The 24,602-nt window shown below is 44.4% G+C and overlaps 1 protein-coding gene across 2 annotated transcripts in view; it reads right to left on the reverse strand.

Moving 5' to 3' along the window:
- Window positions 1–21,037, reverse strand: part of LOC309834550 ((E2-independent) E3 ubiquitin-conjugating enzyme FATS) — a gene marked incomplete at both ends in the record, with an annotated part of 225,867 nt that extends 204,830 nt beyond the window's left edge. For both annotated transcript variants that reach the window (XM_082673479.1, XM_082673478.1), the window contains one exon: window positions 20,798–21,037. In XM_082673479.1, the coding sequence (XP_082529605.1) occupies window positions 20,798–21,037 (240 nt within the window). The remainder of the gene's footprint in view (window positions 1–20,797) is intronic.
- Window positions 21,038–24,602: the final 3,565 nt, after the last annotated feature.

A 24,602-nucleotide genomic window follows, 5' to 3' on the forward strand; every position in this document is an offset into this window, starting at 1 on the left:
CTGTACCAACAGCGCCGGTGGGTTTCGTTCCCTAAATATCTCCGCATTGCATCTCCGCCTCCTTCTCCCCCACGGCTTCCATGGAGGGCCTCAGAATTCCTGCCAAGACCACACATTCCAGCAGCCTCCCCCCTCCACAGCATCACCAGTCATGTTTCTCTAAAGCAAATCTGATTGTGTCCCTCCCCAGCTTAAAACCCTTGGATTTCTAACTAATTCAAAATATAGTTAAGCGGGGGTGGGAGAGGGATAAATAAGGAGTTTGGGATTAACAGATACACACCACTATATGTAAAATAGAAAACCAACAAGGACCTACTGTACAGCACAGGCAACTATACTCAGTATCTTATAATAACCTATAATGGAAGAGAATACAAAAAAAGAATATATATACTTATATGTGTATGTATAACTGAGTCACTTTGCTGTACACCTGAAACTAACACAACATTGTAAATCAACTATATTTCAATAAAAATTTAAAAATATGTATCTATCGCTAAAGTCACACGCACAAAAGACATTTCTGCAGTCTGATTCATTATGACAAAACACTGGACGTGTCCAAAATACCCTGCAGCAGGGACTGGCTCTGTAGGTCAGAGCACATGTGTTATGCGTCCATTAACATGGTAACAATGCCCACGGTCCACTCGAGAGCCTCCACATCTGCGGACATAACGACGTACCACGGCAGCCTTGAACGCTACGCCGATGTGATATTATTTCCTAAGTGACGGGGAAGCTCTGGTGATTTCCGAACAAGGCAAGTCAGTGCCTGACGTTCAGTTGTGTGTTAAAGCTTAGTCCTATGTACACATTAGATCACAGCCTTGCCTCTGGAGCCTTGACTCATGAGCTGAAATTAGCTGCTGCCTGTGTAAGATGCAACGTTTTGCAACTATATTTTACAAAGCCTAACGTGTGATATGTTTACTTTTTAAATTTTAATTCTCTTTATTGTGGTTAAATATACTTCACATAAAATTTAGCACCGTAACCATTTTTAAGTGTATGGTTCACTGGTGTTAAATACATTCACATGATTATACAACCATCACCAACATCCATGTCCATAATTCTTTTAATCTTGTAAAGCTGAAACTCTATACCCATTAAACAATAGCTCTCCCTTCCCCCACTCCCCAGCCTGTGGCAACCACCATTCTACTTGCTGTCTCTGTGATTCTGACTAGTCTAAGTACCTCACACAAGTGGAATCATACAGTGTTTGTCTTTTGGTAACTCATCTCACTTAGCATAATGTCCTTAAGGTTCATCCACGTTGTACCCTATGTCAGAATTTCCTTTTTTTAATTAATTTTTATTGGAGTATAGTTGATTTACAATGTCGTGTTAGTTTCTGCTGTACAGCAAAGTGAATCAGTTATACATATACATATATCCACTCTTTTTTACATTCTTTTCCCATATAGGTCATTACAGAGTATTGAGTAGAGTTCCCTGTGCTATACAGTAGGTTCTTGTTAGTTATCTATTTTATATATAGTAATGTGTATATGTCAATCCCTAGCTCCCAATTTATCCCTCCCCTCCTTTCCCACTTGGTAACCATAAGTTTGTCCTTTTTTAAGACTGAATAATACGCCATCATACGTATACACCACATTTTGCTTATTCATTCATCTGTCTACAGACACGCTTAAGTTGCTTCCATGTTTTAACCTATTGTGAATAATGCTGTACAAATATCTCTTTGAGATCTTGCTTTCAATCTTTTTGGATATGTACCCAGGAGTGGAATTGCTGAATCATACGACAATTCTATTTTTAATTTTTTGAGGAACCAACATACTGTTATTCACAGAGGCTGTACCATTTGCATTCCCACCAACCGTGCACAAGTGTTCTGTTTCCCACCCCCTCACCAACACTTGTTATATTCTGGGGTGGTTTTTCTTCATAGTAACCATTCTAATAGGTGTGGGGTAGTTATCTCACTGTAGTTTTCATTTGCATTTTCCCTAACTATCAGTGATGCTGAGCATCTTTTCATGTGCTTATTGGCCATTTGTATTTCTTCTTCGGAGAAGGGTTTATTCAAGTCCTTTGCCCGTTTTCGAATTGACTTGTTTATTTGTTCTTGAGTTTTAGGAGTTTTCTACATATTCTGGATATTATTCTCTTATCAGACATACGACTCGCAAATATTTTCTCCCATTCTGTGCCCTTTTACTCTGCTGATATCGTCTTTTGATGCACAAAATTTTAAACTCTTCATAAAACCCAATTTGCCTATTTTTCTCTTTTGCTGCCTGCGCTTTTTGAGTCATGTCCGAGAAATCATTGCCAAATCCCATGTCTTGAAGGTTTTACGCTACATTTTCTTCTAAGAGTTTTGTAGTTTTAGGTCTTTGATCTATTTTGAGTTAATTTTTGTTGTTGTTGTTGTTGTTTTTTGCGGTACACGGGCCTCTCACTGTTGTGGCCTCTCCCATTGCGGAGCACAGGCCCCGGACGTGCAGGCTCAGTGGCCATGGCTCACAGGCCCAGCCGCTCCGCGGCATGTGGGATCTTCCCGGACCGGGGCACGAACCCGCGTCCCCTGCATCGGCAGGCGGACTCTCAACCACTGCGCCACCAGGGAAGCCCTTGAGTTAATTTCTGTAGATGGTGTCAGATAAGGATCCAACAAGAGTGATCATTAAGTGACTCCTCATTCAGCCCATTCGAGACTTTATCTCCCTTAGGTCTCTGACGCGTGTTATTTAGTGAACAGCAACAGTAATTTACCAAAGCCACACAACAGGAGGAAAGATTCAAGATCTCTTTGCCACATGTGTTCCCAGAGGCTGCTGAGCCTGGGCCTGCTTCAAGCCTGGGGCCACACCAGGAGCTATAGCACTGAGGGCTCATCGCATGCCAGGCAATTACCTCATTGAATCCTAAGACAGCTCAGGGAGAGAAATATATTTATTATTTCCATTTTACAGAGGTGGAAATGAAGGCACAGAAAGGGTAAGTAAATTGCCCAAAGTCACACACACCTAGTAAGAAAGTGAAGCAGCCCAGACTGGAACCCAGGCAATTCAGATGACTCCTTGGGAGTAAACACTATGACTAGGATGAAGCACATTTAAAGAATCATGACACCCAACAATCGTAAGAAATGCTCCAGTTTGCTGAGTTCTTTATTATACAGCACCTCATTTGGATTCTCCGAAGTCCCTGAGAGGTGGCCAAGAAGACACAGAGGTTTTTTATGCAAAGAAAACAAGACCCACAGAGGGTAAGAGACATAAATGCCCAAGAACAATACAGCGGTGGCTCTGGCACCTACACCAGCCCTCCTGAGCCTGGTCTGGGGTTCTTCCACATCACCTTACCTCCTGCCTCCTTACAGAGTGCAACCTACCAGCAGAAATTCTGGGGTCAAACATGACACCAGCTAGGATGTTGATCACACTGACACATTGAGCTATGAACTCCATCAGGAGCCAGAAGCCAATTTGAACACTGTGGGTACAATAATACTGGAACCTTCCATGTGTGTAAGACTAAATACTCTACAAAACAACTTCCACATTTTCTCACTCGGTCCTCCCAAGTCCTGCCATAACAGCTGTGCTCTAATGAGCAAATGTCTTATTGTCTTTTGCTGGATTTTTTGTTTACTGACTCTCCCTTCAAGATATCTGAGTGCTCGCTATGGACCCATAATCCCTTATGTACAATTCTAAACTTCATGAAGCTCTGAAATATGAGAGTTTTCTCTCTGAGCTTGTAGAAAACTAATCTGACAGCAAAACCTTACCTGAACTAACCTGGGGCTATTTATAACATTAATTTATTCCATTTAATGTGAATATTCATACATTTTATTGCCAAAACATCAGTGAGATTAATTACAGGGTGCTACTCAGATCCCCCCTGGGAATGTTACGCAGGATCACCTTTCTGAAATAAAATTTAAAAGTCACCGTTGAATTACATTTGGCCCCAAGAGTTCTGGATGGAGAACTGTGGATGGATACCACAGATATTTAATGAACTTACCAGCCCCTGGGTTAGTGTTTTCCAAATACCCCTCATGCAGTCCCCACAAGACAGACGTTATCTCTGCTTATAGATACAAACACTGGGGCGTGGAGAGATTCTCTAATTTCTTCTGTCTCACAGAGCTACTTAATGCCAGAGCCAGAACAACTAGAACATCATGTTCTCAGCATTCCCCATACTAGAGTGTGTGTGTGTGTGTGTGCGTGTGTGTGTGTGTGTGTGTGTGTGTGTTGGGGGGAGGGGGAGGTAGTTAGAGATGGCTTATGGGATTTGTAAAGCATAAGTAAGTAAAACAGAGACTGAGGGCTTCCCTGGTGGCGCAGTGGTTGAGAGTCCGCCTAATGATGCAGGGGACACGGGTTTGTGCCCCGGTCCGCGAAGATCCCACATGCCGCAGAGTGGCTGGGCCGCTGAGCCTGCGCGTCCAGAGCCTGTGCTCCGTAACAGGAGAGGCCACAGCAGTGAGAGGCCTGCATACCGCAAAGAAAAAAAAAACAAAAAAAAAAACAGAGACTGAAACTTCATATACCCCAGGAAATAAGAGAGAGGAGAAAACAGGAATTTCCAGGCCTACATAGAACCCTACCTCCACTTTGCCTCTTCTGGACACCTGTCTGGTTGGCAGAGAAAACAGAGGAGAGATTCTGAAACTACTTATATCCCAAGTTGTCAACGACCAAGAGTGGATTTTGGCTGGCAGGGTCTTCTTTTTAGGGTAATGGCAGACACTGCTTGGAGTCTGCCAACAGAAAAACAGGAAAGAGGGCCATTTTTTCTCAGCATCCCAGTGCCTCCTCCTGGGGATGCTAGAGGTACCACTAAAGGGCAAATAACAAGCACAAGGTGTGGATGGTTCCAGACTGGACCGCCGATGGGTTAACACAGCCTCTTTGGGGTCTGGAATGCACTCTCCATGGCTAATCTAGAAGCATGATTGACCTCTGCCAGTGTTCCATGTTTGTACTCAATCTTCTGAACTCCCTTCTGCAACAATAATTCACGTCAGAGCAGTTTATGGATCAACAGTGCATTTTCTGGTTAATGCAGCCCTGCACCTATAACAATTCAAAGCTGAGGTTCATCACTCTGCCGCAATTCCATCTTCATGCTTCATCTCTTCATGTTTACATCTGATTTAGCTTTTTCTAATCTAAAATAGATCAGCATGAAAAGCATTATATTTTCCATTTAGATTCCCAATTGCCTTTTATTACCAAGATAATATCCCTTATCTGACTGCAAATGGTGGGACTGTTCCCTTGTTAGGATCTGAAAAAAGATGCTACAGTTCAATCTCTGTGTCTCTCCCTGCTTCTCCGTCACTTTGGTTTTCAAGGGTGGTGTCTGCTGGGGTTCTGGTTTGAAAATGAGACAAATCAGGATGTAAAGAGGATAGATCATTTCAATCATTCCTCCTCTTGTGAGACTCACAGAGGAAGGCCTCCCCTGGCTGCCTAATGAGGATTGATCTTGGGAGAGTTCACGCTTCATTTCCCCACCAGTGACTTCAGCCCCTGTCTGTCTACAGGCATAAATGGGAGCAGCAATGAGGAAACACTTGACTGGAGACTTTTATGCCAACGTCAGGGGTGGGGGGAAAATAACACCATATTAATAGGCATGTTAATTATATGCCTGTTACAAAGTCAATAAAATTTACCATTGCAAGTGTCCAATTCCATGAGATTACGTACATCCACCACGTTGAGCCGCCATCACCATTCTCCATCTCCAGAGCTTTTTCATCTTCCCAAACTGAAACTCTGTCCCCATTAAACCATGGTTTTCCATTCCCCTCCTCCACCCAGCCCCTGGCAGCCACCATTCCACTTTCCGTCTCTGTGAAATTTAACTATTCCAGGCACCTCAGAAGAATGAAGTCAAACAACATAATGTCCTTCTGTGCTTGGCTTGTCTCAGTCAGCACAAGGTCCTCGAGGTTCAGCCACAGTGCAGGTGGGCTGCCTTTTCCTCTGTTGACAAGGTCCTTGGACACACACAGTTTTTCACGCTGATGCAGCCCAACTTATCCATCTTTTCTTTCATGGCCTGTGCTTTTGGTATTGCCATCTTAGATTTTTTAATAATTTTATCTGTGAACTTGTGTTTTGTGTATAAACCCCATGGGATGAGCATGCATGTGGGCAGAAAGACGTGTGCCATGTGTGTGTTTGTTGATTTCCTTGCTGCCCCATTCACAGAAGGTGCTCTGGTGATCCCTGATCACAGAATTCGGGTGAACCTACAATGCATGGGAGTTTAGAGAGATTCAAAGTGAATAAAAGTTAAGCAAATTACCCCAAGATCAACTAAACAGAAGGATGACAGCGCCGAGAGGCCATGCTTTCCACTGGAACCAGATTTGCTTCAAATGTAGGAAGAAGGCTATAGATTTCTGAAAAACACAAATGCCTGAGTAACTCTACTGAGACAGACTGGGGCCTGGGATCTGGGACCCTTTGCTGCAGTGCTTGCACCTGAACAGACACCTTCTCAAGCAACAAAATACAAAGAAACCATAAGGGACTAAAAATAACTGCGTGCATGCACAGTTGGGGCAAATTATGGACAAGATACAAAAAGACCAAAAACCCAACGGCCATTTCTGAAGAGCCGGGAGCAAAAGCAGGGTGTTGGGGGCAAAAGCAGGGTTCTGCGCATGCCCGCTGCACTCAACACCACCAAAGGGGGGGGGCAGACCACCTACGCCACTGCTCCAGCCTGACCTCTGGACACACCCCTTCCCTCACTCCACATAAGGAACCAGCTCGACCCCCCTTAGGGACCGAGCAAGGGAACCTGTTACTTGTTCTCACTACCCTCCTGCTGAAGCAGGGGCCCCAATAAAGCCTTGCCTGAATTTCTTGTCTGGCCTCTCATCAATTTCAACTGATTACGGAGGCTAAGAACCCTGGTTGGTAACCCCATCATATCTGTTCTTACTCCTCTTACATCCCTGTGTTAGCCAACCGCTTACGCTGAAAATAATAGCATAGAAGGAAAGGAGAGATGGGCAACCACAGTCCCCTTTCCTTTTGGTTCTTCCTTACTCCTCAGTAAACTAAAGGTAGAGAGTGTTGGTAAAATATGATTATACCAAGGAATGAAATTAAAATCTGAATTGGTTTTTGCAGTGCTTCCGTCGTTCTAATAAGAATAGATATATGAGACATTTCTCCAAAGAAGACATGCAGATGGCCAGCAGGCACATGAAAAGATGCTCAACATCACTAAGAGAAATGCAAACCAAAATTACGATGAGGTATCATCTCACACTGGTCAGAATGGCCATCATTTAAAAGTCTACAAATAATAAACCCTCCTACACTGTGGGTGGAAATGTAAATTGGTGCAGCCACTATGGAGAACGGTACGGAGACTCCTTAAAAAACTAAAAATAGGGACTTCCCTGGTGGCGCAGTGGTTAAGAATCCGCCTGCCAATGCAGGGGACACGGGTTCGATCCCTAGTCCAGGAAGATCCCACATGCCGCGGAGCAACTAAGCCCGTGCGCCACAACTACTGAGCCTGTGTTCCAGAGCCCGTGCTCTGCATCAAGAGAAGCCACCACAATGAGAAGCCCACGCACTGCAACAAACAGTAGCCCCGCTCGCCACAACTAGAGAAAGCCGGTGCGCAACAACAAAGACCCAACGCAGCCATAAATTAATTAATTAATTAAAACTAAAAATAGAGCTACCATATGAGCCAGCAATACCACTCGTGGCATATATCCGGAGAAAACTCTAATTCAAAAAGATACATACAGCCTGATGTTCATAGCAGCACTATTTACAATAGCCAAGACATGGAAGCAAATTAAATGTCCATCAACAGATGAATGGATAAAGAAGATGTGGTATATATATATATATAATAGAATATTCCTTAGCCATAAAAAAGAATGAAATAATGCCATTTGCAGCAACATGGATGGACCAAGAGATTATCATATCAAGTGAAATGAGTCAGAGAAAGACAAATATCATATGATATCGCTTATATGTGGAATCAAAGAAAAGATACAAATGAACTTATTTACAAAACAGAAATGGACTCACAAATATAGAAAACAAATTTATGGTTACCAAAGCGGGGTAAGATAAATTAAGAGTTTGGGATTAACATATCCACACTACTATATATAAAATAGGTAAATGAAAAGGACCTACTGTAGAGCACAGGAAACTACTCAACATCTTGTAGTAAAACCTATAATGGAAAAAAATCTAAAAAAGAATATATATATGTATATAACTGAATCACTTTGATGTACACTTGAAACTAACACAACATTGTAAATTTACTTCAAAAAAATTTTTTAAAAAGGAAAATATATGCATGGATGAGATTAAAAATTGTATCATTTCAATAATTCCACAGATGAGTTAAATGTTTTAATATTTGTGTTAAAACTGAGATCACACAATATAAAGATGAACAGTAAAATTCATGGTCATAATTTAAATTTTTAGTTTTCCTTTACTTACACCAACTAAATAGCAAATAAAAACCATCATGACAAATCAAGAGGAAGACCATGGAGGAAAGGAAAAAGGCTTATACGTTAGAACCTTAAATGACTATTATTCCTGTGTTTTTTAACATGGGGACCACATGTTCATTTTGTTCTGGTCCCCGCAAATGACACAGCCAAGCCTGAGTGAGTGGCCATTTACTGCAGAACTGCTGCATGGAAAGTCATCGCATTCTTGCTCCCTGTGTCTGAGAGCTCACACAGCGGCACACAGGCATTTGGAGCATTTGGAACAAATATCCAGGCATTTGTCCCTGGATATTACATCAACAGCGAGGAGCAAACAGTGTGGATCTGAGCCCTCCGCATCTCCCATGCACCGCGGGGCCCTCTGCATGTCCATCAACCGAGACCCAGTCCCTTTCACACACCTGGCCTAACCCAGCGCCACTGAAAGCAGCTAAGCTGGAGAAGCCAGCAGTGTTCAGAACTCATTAGTGAGGAGCTGGGCACACTTGTAGCTAAAATAATGAGTTTTGTGAAGTTTCTGTAAACGCAGGGCTGGATCAGAGGCTCTGAGCCCTCCACAGGGTAGCCGCTTGAGGGCCCACCCTCTCGGCCCTGGTTGCAGTGGCTTTGCTGGGAAGAGGCTTCTTGCTCTCGATACAAAATGGCAAGCAAGTTGCTGTGTGCTTTAAGAAGATCATGCCCCCATTTTGCCTTCAGCCCTGTTTGTTTCTCTGAAACATGATTATTCCTAAATCCTGGATGTTTTCCAAGATACTCCTTTTTGGAGCTGTCTCCAAGTCTTTTCTGGATGGAGAAAGGATATAAATTAGCCTCACAGGGAGGAAATTAAACAATGTCTCTATTAGGAATTTGATTAATGAAAAGGGGAGCAAATGGAATGACCTCTATTTTGGAGCTTCATTTTGGCAATCTAGAGCTGATGTCTGTCTGTCAATCACTAAGAAATGGGTGAATCTGGAAGCGAGCCTAACGTATCAAATCAGAGGACGCTCTCTTCCATGCCCAAAGTCATCAACCGTCACTCACTCCGGCCTCAGGTTTTCACCCAAAACACACTTCACGCCCTTTTGTTCATTCGTTCATTCATACACGTACCCCACAATGTTTCTTGAAGGCTGACCTGGTGCTAGGGACACAGTCGTGAGCTAGAACAGATTAGGGGCCCCTTTCCTTATGAAGCTGCTAGACAGAGGTTCACACTTATGTGCCTTCAATTCCAAGGGCTCCTATTATTTCCCTTTTTGCACAGATACAGAATTTTAAATACAGTATCGTAAGCAGAATACTCACATGTATCCTATGTCCTCTTTCCTTTCAGTGTGAGCAGAACCTGTGAATACAATGGGCTATCACTTCTACAATTAACTCGTGTTACACGCCAAAGGGTTTTGCAGATTCAGTTAAGGTTGTTAATCAGTTGATGTGGAGTTAATCCAAGGTAGATCATACCAGCGGGGGCTGGCCTAATCAGGTGTGTTTTGTAAAGCAATCAGAGGAATTCAAAGCAGCAGAGATTGTCCTGCTGGCCTTGAGGAAGCAAACAAACATGCTGTGAACTGCCTACGGCCGGAGCCACATGACAAGAACCTGAGGACAGCCTCTAGGAGCTGAGCATGTCAGTCAAGAGCCACCATGACAATGGGGACTTCAGTCCTACAGCCACGAGGAACTGAACGCTGACGATGACCCGGGATCTTGGAAGAGGACTCTGAGCTGCAGATGAGATCACAGCCACATCTGACACCTTGATTCAGCCTGGAAAGACCCTAAGCAGAGAGGCCAAAACTGTGAAATAATAAATAGGTCTTGTTTTAAGCTACTAAGTATATGATCATTTGTTTTGCAGCAGTAGCAGAATAACACAGATAGTATCTGCCAGACTGTTTTGTTTTTTTCTAATAGCCACTCAGAGCTGAAACTATGTATGATGCTGCACTAAACTGATATTATCTCAGTCATAAGTAAATAAACAAGTTGCCTCAGTTAATTTATACAGAGGGAGCACAAGGAAACAAACATATTCCTTGGACTGCAGGATGCTGATTGATAATGCTGTGGACCACCATGTTGGGAAACACTGAAATATATACTGTTCAATGTGACGTGGCCCAATCTTGATGATCTGGCCTCTGCCAAGCATACTTGGTATATAAATTATAAAATATACTTGACAAGCAATGCTTTGACATAAGTTCCACTAAATTAGGAAAAATTTTAGCCATTATTTCTTCAAATATTTTTTCTGCCCTCACCCCATCCCCACTCTTTCAGAGATTCTAACTATATGTGTCTTGGATGTCTTGAGATCGCTCCCTCTCTTTTTTTCTCTCTTCAGTTAGAAATTTCACTGATCTTTTCTTCTATAGCATCCAATTTCCTGTTAATCCCATCTAGTGAAATCTCCATTTCAGAGAGTATTAAAGAATCATTGTTTTCTTCTCTATAAGTTCTATTTGGTTTATTTTTCTATCAATTTCTTCTCTTCCCATTGTGGTAATATCTTCCCTTAAATCCTCGACTGTAAGGGGAAAGCAATATATTTATAATATTTATAAGAGCTTTTTAAAAAGCCCTTGCTTGCTATTCCATCATCTCTCCTATTTAAGGATCTGCTTCTATTAATCGTAATTCCTCCCGGTTAAAATCATACTTTCCTGTTTTGTCAAATACCTAGCAAGCTTTACCTGGATGCCAGATATTTTAAATTTTTTATTATTGCTTTTGATGGATTTTGTCGTAATCTTTTAAGGAATGTTCAACTTTGTTCTGTCCGGCAGTTAAACTACTTGTGAAACAGCCTGGTTCTTCAAGAATTGTGTTTTAAATTGCTATAGGATGGACCTAAGGCAGCCTTTAACCTAGGGCTGGTTTAGCAGACTCCCAAGGCAGAACCCTTCTAGAATCTCTACTGAAGTTACCATACATTCAATGAGGCCTCTACATTTTGGATGGTGGGGAACTTCAATGATCCGTGGCCCTAAGTGAGCACTGAGAATTGTTCATCTGAGAGCTTCCCAGTAACCGTTCTTCCCTTGCTAGTTGTTCTTTGGCCTCGTGAAGTTTCGCGGCACAGGTTGGTCTTCATCTGCAGCCTCAAGGGAGCGTGAAGGAAATGTCTGGAGCTCTTTCTCTGCCTGGCTCCCTCCTCTCAGGAACTACAACCTGTGAATTCTAGCCGCAGTTCTAGAGATTACTGAGTTCTGTTTAGGTTCTGCCTGCCTGTGCACCACCAAGAAGTTGCCATTCCAGCTGTCTGAAATGTCTTCCCCTTCTCCATTCTTACCCCACATTCTCACCCTCCCTGCTGGTCCTGGGAAACTCCCAATCTCCCACGAAGCACATGCCCAGAGGTCTCCTCCCCTGTGCAGTCTCGCTGAGTCTTCTGGGTCTACAGCTCTCTGTAGACCCCCTGACTTGGCATTCATTGGCTGCTTCCCTGACCAGATGATGAGAAGGGGCCGGAACCCTGCCTTTTGCAACTCTGTGTCCCCGGCACCAAGCTCAGTTCCTGGCACATAGTAGGTCCTTGATACTTTTTAAAAAATGATCCAGCCCAATCTTTCCTCTTTTGTCCATATGCTCCACTAGAAAGGGAAGAGAACCTGGGACAGCAAAAACAGAGGGCACTGAGAACCCATGTGGGACTTATAAACCAGAAGAAGGTGCTTAATGAAAAAGCCACAGGAAGGAAAGATGCCTGAAGCAGAAGGAGAGAGTCAGTGGGCTCTCTACTGACTCTTCCCACCTGATTCTGGCATGGTTTACTTTCTCTAGGACCAACTCTGAAGTCCCCTAGGTCCCCAGCTATTGCTGTCAGGACAAAGGCTGCTTCCCTCTCTTCTCCCCCAACACCTTGCAAGAAACACAACCGCAGAGGAGGATGTCACTAAGGTAGAAGCTCCCTTCTGCCGCTCCTAACCGTGTCTCTGTGCAGCCTGCATCATCTGTCTGGGCCTCGCAGAATTTTCTCTTTGGAAAAACAGGGCTCATGTGCCTCGCACAGCTGTGGTGAGGATCAATGAGGCAATTCAGGGACCAACCAACACAGTCCCCTTTGTTCCATCCCCATCTCAATTCTCCTTGCACAGAGTGGTCCAGCCACTCCGCTCTCTGATCATATCTTCCCCCACCACCCCCACTCCATGCCCCTTCACACCAGCTTTCTCAACACAGGCAATTGGCACAGGTTTCTTTGTCATTTTCTCTTTGGTTCATGCGGTTGGAAAATATCGGTCTGAAACTTCCAGATCAAGGTTTCAGACCTGTATCAGAATCACCTGGTTTTTATGTTAAAAACAGAGATTTTTGTACTCAGCCATAAAAAAGATGACATAATGTCACTTGCAGTAATATGGATGGACTTAGAGATTGTCATACTAAGTAAGCAAGTCAGACAAAGACAAGTATCATATGATATCACTTATATGCTGAATCTTAAAAAAATGATACAAATGAACTTATTTGCAAAACAGAAACAGACTCACAGACATAGAAAACAAATTTATGGTTACCAAAGGGGAAGGGAGGGTAGGGATAAATTAGGAGTTTGGGATTAGCAGATACAAACTATTATATATAAAATAGATAAACAATAAGGTCCTACTGCATAGCTATATATTGAATATAGGGAACCATATTCAATATCTTATAATAACCTATAATGGAAAAGGATACAAAAAAGAATATATATATATATGCATAACTGAATCACTTCACTGTATACCTGAAGCTAACACAACATTGTAAATCAACTATAATTCAATTTTAAAAATGAGAACATGTCACTCCTCTGCTTAAAACTCTCCAATGATTTCCCAATGTACTTAAAATAAAATCTAAAAGCTTCAAAGAAAAAAAAAAAGAACCAGAGATTTCTGGACCCCACCCTTTCCCAGAGCCCAGGGGTCTACATTCTTAGAAAGGTCTCTTGAGGATTCTGAAGGACACTAAAGTATGAGGGCAATTCAATGCTTTATGAGGTGACAAACCCCATTCAGATCCTGGTAGGTCTTCAAGAGAGGGTATAACTTACATGAAAAAATGCCCTGACTTAACTCTGGCTTTACCAGGCAGGAATCAGATGTGTGTGAACACACATTCTCAATAATCTGTTGTCAGATGGAATTTGCAGCTGACCACAGGACTGGGTGGGTTCTGAGTAGAAACTGTGCATTCAGCTCAAGGACAAATTAGTGACTAATCTCTGAATTGCTCGGGGAACAGAGTCAAGGGTAGAGGAGGTCACAAGTCCCTGTCACCTGGCACTTTCAGTGAGGAGAAGCTAGGAAGGGGATGTTCACCCAGTTGAAACAGGACTTCTGGCACAGGGGCAGCATCCTCAAAGCACTGGTCACAATTAGCTTGGGTCCAGGGGCCATGTCTTCATGCCATGGCTTTGCTTCAAAGTTGGGGATGGCAGAAAAAGGCACATTGGAACTTGAACGCCAACAACGACTCACTTTTACAGAATGCTGCCTCCATGCCAGGCCCAAGGCTCAGCCTTTATATAAGCATCTCCCTTATTCCTCCCAGCAATCCTATACGGCAGATGTCACCATGGTTCCCATGAACACAGATGAGGAAACTAAGGCTCAAAGAGGTCAGGAAACTTGCCAAGGTCACTCAGCTATCAAGACCCCAGAAAGAGGGCTTCCCTGGTGGCGCAGTGGTTGAGAGTCCAACTGCCGATGCAGGGGACACGGGTTCGTGCCCCGGTCCGGGAAGATCCCACATGCCGCGGAGCGGCTGGGCCTGTGAGCCATGGCCGCTGAGCCTGCGCGTCCGGAGCCTGTGCTCCGCAACGGGAGAGGCCACAGCGGGGAGAGGCCTGCGTACTGCAAAAAAAAAAAAAAAAAAAGACCCCAGAAAGACTCCATCCAATGCCCTGGGTCTTGGTCACACCCCCCTTTCATCTACCATCTCTCCTGCCTTGGTTTGGCGGAAATGTGGATGTAGTCCCCCCACCCATGCACAATTTCCTGATGGAAGTTGGCCAAAATGATGTCAGATAGGTCTTAGGAGGCTTGGCTGTAAATATTCCAGATCAACTTGCACTTCATCTTTCACAGACATTCACAGTGCAGTTAATCTGGAGACCTCAGTCACCAGGTGTGCTTCCTGACACATCAAAACTCATCTCAGACCTCTGATCTCTCGTGCCTCTTCAGGACCTTGCCCCCTGACGGCCAGCCTCCCATTGGCAGGAGCAGGGAGGGGCTGGTGTGGCAAATGGGCAGCACTGATTCCCAACGGTGGTCGCTCCATCTTTTGCCTCTTGGATTCCCTCCTCCTGCATCTGGACAGAGGCTACCAGCCATTGTCAATGGATGAGTGTTGCAGCTTCTAGGAGATTCTAGGAGGATCACCAAGTACACTCTCAGGTCTTGCACACGAGGCAGAGGTTTCTGACCTGGTCATTGGGTGGCAAAGCTAATTGAAATATTTATTGTCCTTTGCGAAATGTCGTTTTCTCAGTCCTGACTCTGGAGAGCTCCGTGCCTTCTGTGTAGCCAGAGCCACCAGCATATCCCAGGGAAAATCCCACTCGGAGGCCAAGTCTTCAGAAAGAAAAGTGAAACTCAGAAGACTCTGATCTCGCTAAGTCTCTTCAGCTTGGTTGGGAAATAGGTAAATTGTTTTGCACCTTCTGATCATTGTGAGAAGAAAGGGAATGTTTGTGTCACCTTCTGTTTGGCCTCAGTGACTTCTTTATTCCCTGAATAAAGTAATCTTGAAGCCCAAGCACTTAAAACTTGAGTGCTTTTATTTCATACTACCTAAGGCTTCACTTCAACCACCGGAAAACATCCATCAAAGCCCAGAGTGGCATTTCTCAACTCCAGTGGGGCATCAGAACCACCCGGGCAGACACACCTACTTCCGGCCATGATGGAGGAACCAGACAAAAGCTGTGAAGCAACTGTTTCCAGACACTGGGCACAAGAAATGCGGGGCTACGAGGGGTAACCAGAGAGGTGAGCCCTACAATCGTCCCCACCTAGAAGCAGTTTCCAGGCTGTGTATTGGGAAGGGGACGCTCGAGAGACCCTGGGGTCTCACTGAGTGGACAGGGCAGGGGTGCGGATTCAGAGAGGCTGAGGTAGCTAGAATTTGTGCAGCCACGTACCAAGGAACAGCAAGGAAAGAGAGTTTCTAGCAAGCTGCCAGGGGGCCCACCAGTCTTCGGCCAAATACTCACTTGCACAAGCTTAAGGGAAAAGTGCCTGAATCCAGGAAAAGAACTGCCAGACAGTAGTAAGCTGGACACTCCCAGGGCCTCACCCAGAGCTGGAAACCGTTTGTGTTTCCACTGGCCCTGGTGGAAAGATCTCACGTACATGGGACATTAAGTTGAGTCCTCACAAGGATCATGCCTTAATAGTGGGGCTGAACTATGGAAAACAGTATGGAGGTTCCTCAAAAAACTAAAAATAGAGCTACCATAGGATTCAGCAATTCCACTCCTGAGCATATATCCAGACAAAACTATAATTCGAAAAGATATATGCAGCCCTATGTTCACAGCAGCACTATTCACGATAGCCAAGACACGGAAGCAACCTAAACGTCCATCGACAGATGAATATATATATGTGGTACATATATACAATGGAATACTACTCAGCCATAAAAAAAGAATGAAATAACACCATCTGCAGCAACATGGATGGACCTAGAGATTACCATACTAAGTGAAGGAAGTCAGAAAAAGAAATACAAATACCATATGATATCACTTATATGTGGAATCTAAAATATGAGACAAGTGAACCTACCTACGAAACAGAAACAGACTCACAGACATAGAGAACAGACTTGTGGCTGCTAAGGGGGAAGGAGGCTGGGGAAGGGATGGAAGGGGAGTTTGGGGTTAGCAGATGGAAACTATTATATGTAGAATGGATAAACAACAAGGTCCTGCTGTAGAGCACAGGCACCTATACTCAATATTCTGTGATAAACCATGATGGAAAAGAATATGAAAAAGGATGTATATATATGTATAACTGAATCACTTTTTTGTACAGCAGAAATTAACACAAGATTGTAGATCAACTATAATTGAATAAAATAAATTTTTAGAATTAGTGGGCCTGAATGAGCACGAGATCAGGCTTCCTCAGCCTCCACACTGTGGACATCTCAGGCTGAGCAGATCTTTGTTCTGGGCGCAGGGGACTGTCCCGGGCACTGCCGGATATTTAGAAGCATCCCTGGCCTCTACCCAGTAGGTACCAGTAGCATCTTTCCTGAGTTGTCACAACCCAAAATGTCCGCAGACATTACCAAACATCCCGTGGGGTGTGGGTGGAGGGCGAAATCCCCCATGATTGAGAGGCACTGCCCTTGACTAAAATCTGCCGAGAAGTCAGGCTCGAAAGGATCAAAGTGTTTTCAAGGAACGTAACCTCATGCCAGAACCAAGTTCAATGCTCTTTAAAGGAACACAGCAAAAGCAAACACCCGCTCTGGGCCACAGGCATATGTAGTTTGTAAAGGTCACCGTGAGAAAACAACCCAAATGTCCACCTGCAGATGAACGGATAAAGAGAATGTAATATACACATACTGGAATATCATTCAGCCTTAAAAAAGAAGGAAACCCTACCATCTGTGACAACACGAATGAAACTAGAGGACATTATGCTAAGTGAAATTAACCAGTTACAGAAGGACAAATGGCATGATTTGTCCTGCATGACTCCACTTATATGAAGTATAACAACTAAGCAAATTCATCGAAGCAGAAGATAAAATGGTGGTTGCAGGGGCTGGGGGAGGGAGAGGGGGAGGGTGGAGTTGCTACTCGATGGGTATAAGTCTTCAGTTATGCGAGAGGAATAAGCCCTAGAGCTTTCCTATACCACATAGAGCCTACGCTTAACAATGTGGTACTGTTACTTCAGAATATGTTAAGAAGACAGATCTCATGGTGTTTTTACCACCAAAAAACAAACAAAAAAGCAACACGCAAAAGAACACAAGGAAATTTTTAGCAGTGATGGGTATGTTTAGTACCTTGATTGTGGTGATGGTACTATGGGTGCGTGCATATGTCTAAACTCCTCAGAGGGTAGACATTATCAAAAAGATAGATAAATATAAAAAAATAAAAGTTTGCCATGATTCTTCTATTCAGCCAGAATTGAGCACCACAGCCAAGTCCAAAAAAAAAAAAATGGATGAGTAGGAAGGGGAGATGGAAATGATAGAGGTTTGGGGAAATGTTGAGAAGCATGGCTAAATGGTGATCACCAAATACAGAAACTTTCCCTGGTCCGTCTAATGATTAAATGTATTAGAAACTGTCATCTACATGAAGACAGATGGGTGAGACTTGGCTGGCGTGCCCCAGCCCACGCCTATCATCAGAATGGTCTCCTCGATCAATTAACAGATGCCCACTCACATTCCAACTCTGGGAGATGTGAGCACGTCTCTGAATTCTGCGTGGCTTCCCTTCTAACATCAGGGAAACTGTCCACACCCTGCTTCACAGGGAATCTCAGAAGGTGGCCAGGCTTGCAATGTTGACAGCGACCAGAGCTCAAATAAAAATCCATCTCCTTGCCCAGTTATGGTTATTTTGATGTCCGAAATTTATCAGGTATGTCTGCAGGAGGAGAAAGGCTCTGAACATACTGTGGCTTTAATAGTTTGGGGCATGTTGGAGTCAGCAGGGATCAACGCTTTGCAAACATGCAGAGCATGACCTTTAGCCCCCTCACCGCCACCTGCTCCAATCCCCGCTGCCTTTCAGACGTGACAGTACATACGCTTGTCATCCCTATTACAAGGCAGTTTAAGCAAGGGAATGAGTATGGCTGGACCATCCCTGGGCCAGAGTTAGGTCCGTCCCAGATGAGAGGCAGCATCTCCAAGCATTAACACAGCTCAGGAGTCAGGTCACAGTTTTAGACTTTAAACTCAACTCAAATACATCTGTATGTCTTCCTGAGGAGGACTTGAAATCCATAAGGTTTTTACAGAAACAAAATCTCTCAAACTCACTCTTCCTGGAGAACCAGCCAGTTCCTTTAATCCAGCACCTTTGTGCGTTGAGAGTTCACCCCGGTGACCGTGCTCATTTTTCACCCCATCAGGTACTTTATGGTTAAAGCCCTGGCAGATGAACCAATGGCCTTGGAGTCTTCGAGAGAGAGAGAGAGAAGGGGTCACTGGGCCAAGTGTAACAGGACCCAGAGGCTGTTAATTGGGCTCTGGTCAGTTCAGCTTGGAAACTGAGCAAGAAAGCTGCCTTCTTGCTGGGTTTCCTAACCTAAATGGCTGACATGCCCCAGTGGGAATAACATGAACAATTCAATGGACCTGGAATATTTTAAAGTGAAATGTTTTTGCTAACTAAAAGAACAGAGCTCGGAATTCAGAGGGATCAGAGGCACAGATCCTATCTGAGCTTTCAAACTTGGCCTGCCCTTGAGTGGAGGAAGCAGGCCCTGCCTGGACCGCCTTTCAAATCACAGACATAGTGAGGACTGTCCAGCTGACCAGCCTGATTGCTGTGGGTCTCAGACTCACCTGAACACAAGACTTTAGACTCCAGGTTACGCTCAAGCAGCAGGCACACAGCCTCAATTGTTGGCTGTATTTGGAAATGTGGCTTGGGGGGGAGTTGAGTCACACAAAAAAATGCTGTAGCTGCAACTGTCAGTATAATAGATGTTTTTTACAATCTCCTACAAAGGTGCACTTTTCCACACTGTTACCTTCAGTGTTGCTATAGGAATAAACAAAGCTTTATGCATACCAAAGAAAAAAAAAAGGAACACAAGAGCCGCTCTTTGCCATTGAGGGTATAAAATGGAGCCATGAACACTTTTTTTAAAATGCAAGCTGAGGGCTTCCCTGGTGGCGCAGCGGTTGAGAGTCCGCTTGCCGATGTAAGGGACACGGGTTCGTGCCCCGGTCCGGAAAGATCCCACACGCCGCGGAGAGGCTAGGCCCGTGAGCCATGGCCGCTGAGCCTGCGCGTCTGGAGCCTGTGCTCCGCAACGGGAGAGGCCACAACAGTGAAAGGCCCGCGTAACCGCAAAAAAAAAAAAAAAAAAAAAATGCAAGCTGATATAATTCAACAAGTTTTTCTCTCTCTCTGGAGGACTGAAAACTAACCTCAGTGAAAATGATACAATGATAAAATTCTGCCCCATCTGATTAATTCCTTGTGAATAATAACATCTCTGGTTTCCTTCAATTATATTCTAATTGCACACCTCTTGCTCTGGTCGATTAAGCAATGAACCAATGAACAACTATTACTGAATTTAATTAACACCATTATTTCCATGGCCTTTATATCTCTGTGGGGAACGTGGAAATTCACAATCCCAGGGCTGGCACTGGGAGAAGCCAGCCTTGAACCCTGCAGAACAGGTTCTGACATTGCTCTGGAATAAGGAAGCCCAGTGTGGGGAACGAAAGACCTGGAATTTTTGCCAGCATATTCATGGGAAGCCTTTCCTAATAACAGCATAAGTATTCAGAAAGGTTGCCTTTCCATAAAACATTAGCAATTCACATGTTACATTTATCAAAAGGGATGGGCAAGTGAGCTCTATGGGAATCAATTACAATGTCATTCATAATTTAGTACATGTACTATAAAGAACTGATCAGATTTCATGTGTGTTTACCTTCTGAAGGATAACTGCCTGTGGCTTCTTCTAGTTTCAGAATACAAGAATGTTTCAGAGCAATGTGTTTATCTCACTTTGACATTCTAAATCTCCCAAGTTCTCCTTTTTCTCCCAGAAAAAGTCATTTCTGCTTGAAAATAAGAGCTCACCCTCAAAGAAATAAAAGCCCTTTCTTACTGGTGTAACTTAAATCATTCTACTTTAACTTCATCGAGGCAAGGCATAGATATTCTCCTGCAAAACCCATCAGGAAACAAACAGGAATTTGTTTTTAAAAAGAGATGACTGCAAATTTACAGAGCTAAGAATATTTAACTCCCAGAAATGTACCACAGTTTCTAAAGGTGGATACAAATTATCCAACTGTTTGGCGCACTATTAAATGTTGTAGATGCAGACGTGTATCACGTGTAAATTAGTTATCCACTATGCTCCCGCCCCCTCATATTTCAAAAACTGAAGTAAATTAAGAGATGAGAAAGTCTTTTCCAAACACCTCAGGAAAAACTACAAACCGACGATTTATCAGACCAGATAGAACATCTGACCTGTCCGTTTGATAACGCAACGCTCCGTTTCTCTGAGCGAGGTGTGTGCCCAAATCCAACCTTACCTCGTATCTGCTGGCTGTCTGCTCAGCTGTCTTCAGGCCTTGATACATATGGATGATACAAACTTTGGCTCTTCTCTGGGAGGGAAACCAGTTCCTCTTCACAAAATCCATGACCATCACATGGTTTTTCAACTCTGTACTAAACGTTTTGATCTGAAAAGTCCGGTGGACGGCTGTTTCCGCGTGGCGGGCAGCATACCCCTTCTGAAGAGTTTTTGTAGAAATTCCAGACTGCTGCATGATACGGGAATCCTGTGACTTCAGCGAGCGCGCCTGGCAAACACAATTTTCTTTGTTTAATCCAGGTATCGAGTGCAGCAGGAGGCACTTGGGAAGTGCCTGGGCTCGACCTCTCCCGGAGTTTTCCAGCTCCAGACCTAGTTGTTCTCAAACCCCAGCTGCAAAGAATATAGGATTTGCACGTGGGAACCTCGAGGGTGACCTTTATGTGCTATAAAAATACTCCTTCTGGTTGCTGTCTGCCCGGCTCCAGCACTTCCACCTGTGTTCTCAGGTGCTCAAAATCTTCTCTGATTTCAAAGGCACATTTCTCTTTCCCGCTGCATTCAAGTTCTGAACACAAGATCCACCTGGTTACCGCGAGGTCCAATATGTTTTTCAGTCTCCAGCCCCTCGAATCCAAATAAATTATTCACGGGGTGCTGTACAAAGGAACCAGGAGTGATAATTGCCGCTTTTTAGAATTCCTGCTTTTTCTTGCCAGGACTGAAAGGAACAAGAACAGACTGCTACTGACACAAAGGGTGACCTCAGCCCTGGAGAAGATAAGAAACACATTCAAGTGAAAAAGAAAAGTCGAGCACAGAGGCAGTGATGGGTACAAGCTGGCATCAGAGACACAGAGCTCGGGTAGGATGTCCTGGTTGCCACTTGGGGGAGTGGCCTGGCTTAGCTGAGGGCTCTGGTCCCCAGCCAACCCTGGGAATCCCCTCACCACCCAGAGCCTCAGTTTCCCCATGAGGAAACTTGGAATAATAATGCCTGCCACTCACAGCATTGTTAGGAGGATCAGGTGAGCGAAGTGGTGAGCAAATAGCATGTAATAGAGTCGCATAAGGCATCATTTCCAAAGAACATTTCCTTTTTTCTGCCCAAATTAGGCTGAACACAGTTCTCCTCATAGGGAAGAACAAATCCGCCTCTGAATCAGCTCTGTTTCTTTTACACTAACCTTTGAATTCTATTGTTTTTGCTACAAGTTAAGAATGTTGCCTAGAGCCTGAAATATACAGAGAGCCCATTCTCAAGGCTCTGACCTTTATGGGTGTAACACTTTTCCATTCATATAGAGATAAAAAGTTGCAAAATGTTGCAGAACAGAGACTAACGTTTGTCTTCGAGGTTTATAGGAACATTGTGACCAGACCTCCGTGGACAGCTGTAAGAACAAAGGATTCTGACACCAAGAAATCTGCAGCAACCAACCACACCCCCTCCCCTTCTGGTATAAAAGAAGCCTGAATTCTACCTTGGGGAAGGTGGTTCTTTGGAATAAAGTTGCTGTTTGTTGCTGAAACAACTCCTCTCTCAATTTATCAGCCTGTCCTGCAGCAAGCAGTACGAGCTTGGACTCAGTAACATTCTCTCTACACATATAATATACGGTAAGTCCCCTACATACAACCCTTCAAGTTGCAAACTTTCAAAAATGCACACGTGCGTTCGCATGTCCAATCACGTAAGTTAGTTCACATGCCTGGCGTTCATTGTCACGTGCGTGCATCCTCAACAAGTGGTTGTGCTTTTGTGTACTTTACTGTACAGTACTGTATAGAGTCCAATAGTACAGTATCTTTATTTCAAGCTCAGGATGTCCGGAAGCAAGTGTAAAACAGCAAGGATGTAGCTGGTACTGTACTGTGCTTTTCAAGGTACTGTACTGTAAGATTTAAAATGTTTTCTTTATTTTTTGTTTTTTATGTATTATTCGTGTGAAAAGTATTATAAACCTATTATAATACAGTACTATATAGCTGATTGTGTTAGTTGGGTACCTAGGCTAACTGTGTTGGACTTACAAACAGATTGGACTTATGAACGTGCTCTCGGAACGGAACTCATTCATATGTAGAGGACTTACTATAGTGGAGATTTAAAGGATGCTGAAAATTATTGGATTCTGAATTTCAGATCATTCAGAAATGCCGATGATATACTCCTTTTCACTTCATTTCACGTTTTGGTACTATTTCTGTTAACGCGGTCATTGAGAAGTGGGAATTACAAGCCTTGGATCAGGGGTCTGGGCCAGGAGAGGGCAGGTGACAAGCACCTGGGCTGTGCTCTGAGCCCACATAGGACTCTCTTCTGCAGGCAGCCTCCTCTCAGCTTTTGGCAAATACGCGCCTTGAAGAGTTCTCCCTCTCCACACGGAAAGCCGTGGGGTAGACTGAATGAAGACATGATTCCAAATGACTTTCCTGAAAACAGAGCATCAGTCCCTGGCCCAGAACCGAACCCTTCCTGCGGCAGGCGGGAGCTCAGCCAATCACACTCAGCGGTGCTGGGACTTGGAGGGTGGAATGTTAAACTTGCCCCTTTGGAGGCAATGGGAATGTTGAAGCCGAGAACGAAAACAGAGTAGGAGATAGAGAAGACTTCAGAGGTAATTTAGGCCAACGTTCTCATTTGAGTGTTAAGACAACAGACCCCGAGAGATTAAATGCCAACCCAAGACCACACAGTGGAGTTCCCTATTCCTTAAACAGAATACTGTCCGGATCTGCCTGTGGTTCTCCCAAGGAGGTCAATGAGAAGGTCAAGACCAACTGATGGCAGTCATGTTTCCAATGAAAACACAGCACAACCGAGATTGATGCCCAGGGGGCAGGCTGGACATGCCCCAGGGAGCTGCATGGGGGGTGCCATCTTAGATTTGGAAGCTTCCAGAAAAAGCCAGGGAAGACATTCAATCAATAAACAAATTAAAATTAAACAAGGACAGCAAAGGAAGAGGGTACCACTTGGCTCTTTGGGGGCTGTGAAGGCCATTCCTGAGACCCCACAGTGACCATCTGAACCAGCTTTTGCTGGTACCCATCTGTTCCCAACCAGGAGCTCCTGCAAACCTGGTTAAAAAAAGAAAAAAAAAAAAAAGGCCAAGTCTCTCCTGTCACCACAGCACACCAAAGGACCCTGAGCAACATAGAGGCCAGTGCACTGCCCATCCAACTGCTTTGACTAGCAATGAGAGGTTGGCTGAGGGGTGCTGGCCGCTGGTGAGAGCCGCCTGTCATAGGCCGTGTCAGCCAGCAGTGGCTACGGAGGCTCCTAAGATCGTCACGGCTGACTTTCTCTTCCCTTGACCACAGACAGGGCTGCGCTTTAACCAGCCTTTGCGGCCACCAGAGAAAGCAGTCACGTTGTTACCAAATGCAAGTCCGTGTGCCCGATGCACAGTGAAGCCAAAGGATACCAAAGCGTCGGAGTGTGGAGCAGAGAAAGTTTTGTTGCAGGGCCCCAGAAGGAGACGGGTGGCTCATGCCTTTAAAACCCAAAGCTCCTGGAAAGCTTTCAGCAAAGTCCTTTTAGAGGAGAGGTGAGGGAGGGGCGTGGTTAGCTGCAAACTGCTTGGGGTCAGATCCTTTGTTCTTGAGGTCCGTCAGGATGCTCCTGTAAATCTCCGCCAGAACAAATGTGATTCTCTGTCCTGACAAGAGAGGGAAGGTCCCAAGGCTCGACTTTCACACTCTGAGGGCCAGGCCTGGCTAAGAGGAAGGGGTGCCTGCGGGGGCCGGTTACACCCCCTCCTCCCCGGGAGCCCTCGTCCAGCACCCAGTCCGGG

The sequence above is a fragment of the Grampus griseus genome (assembly GCF_964374135.1).
Source record: "Grampus griseus genome assembly, chromosome: 16".
Lineage (NCBI taxonomy): Eukaryota > Metazoa > Chordata > Mammalia > Artiodactyla > Delphinidae > Grampus > Grampus griseus.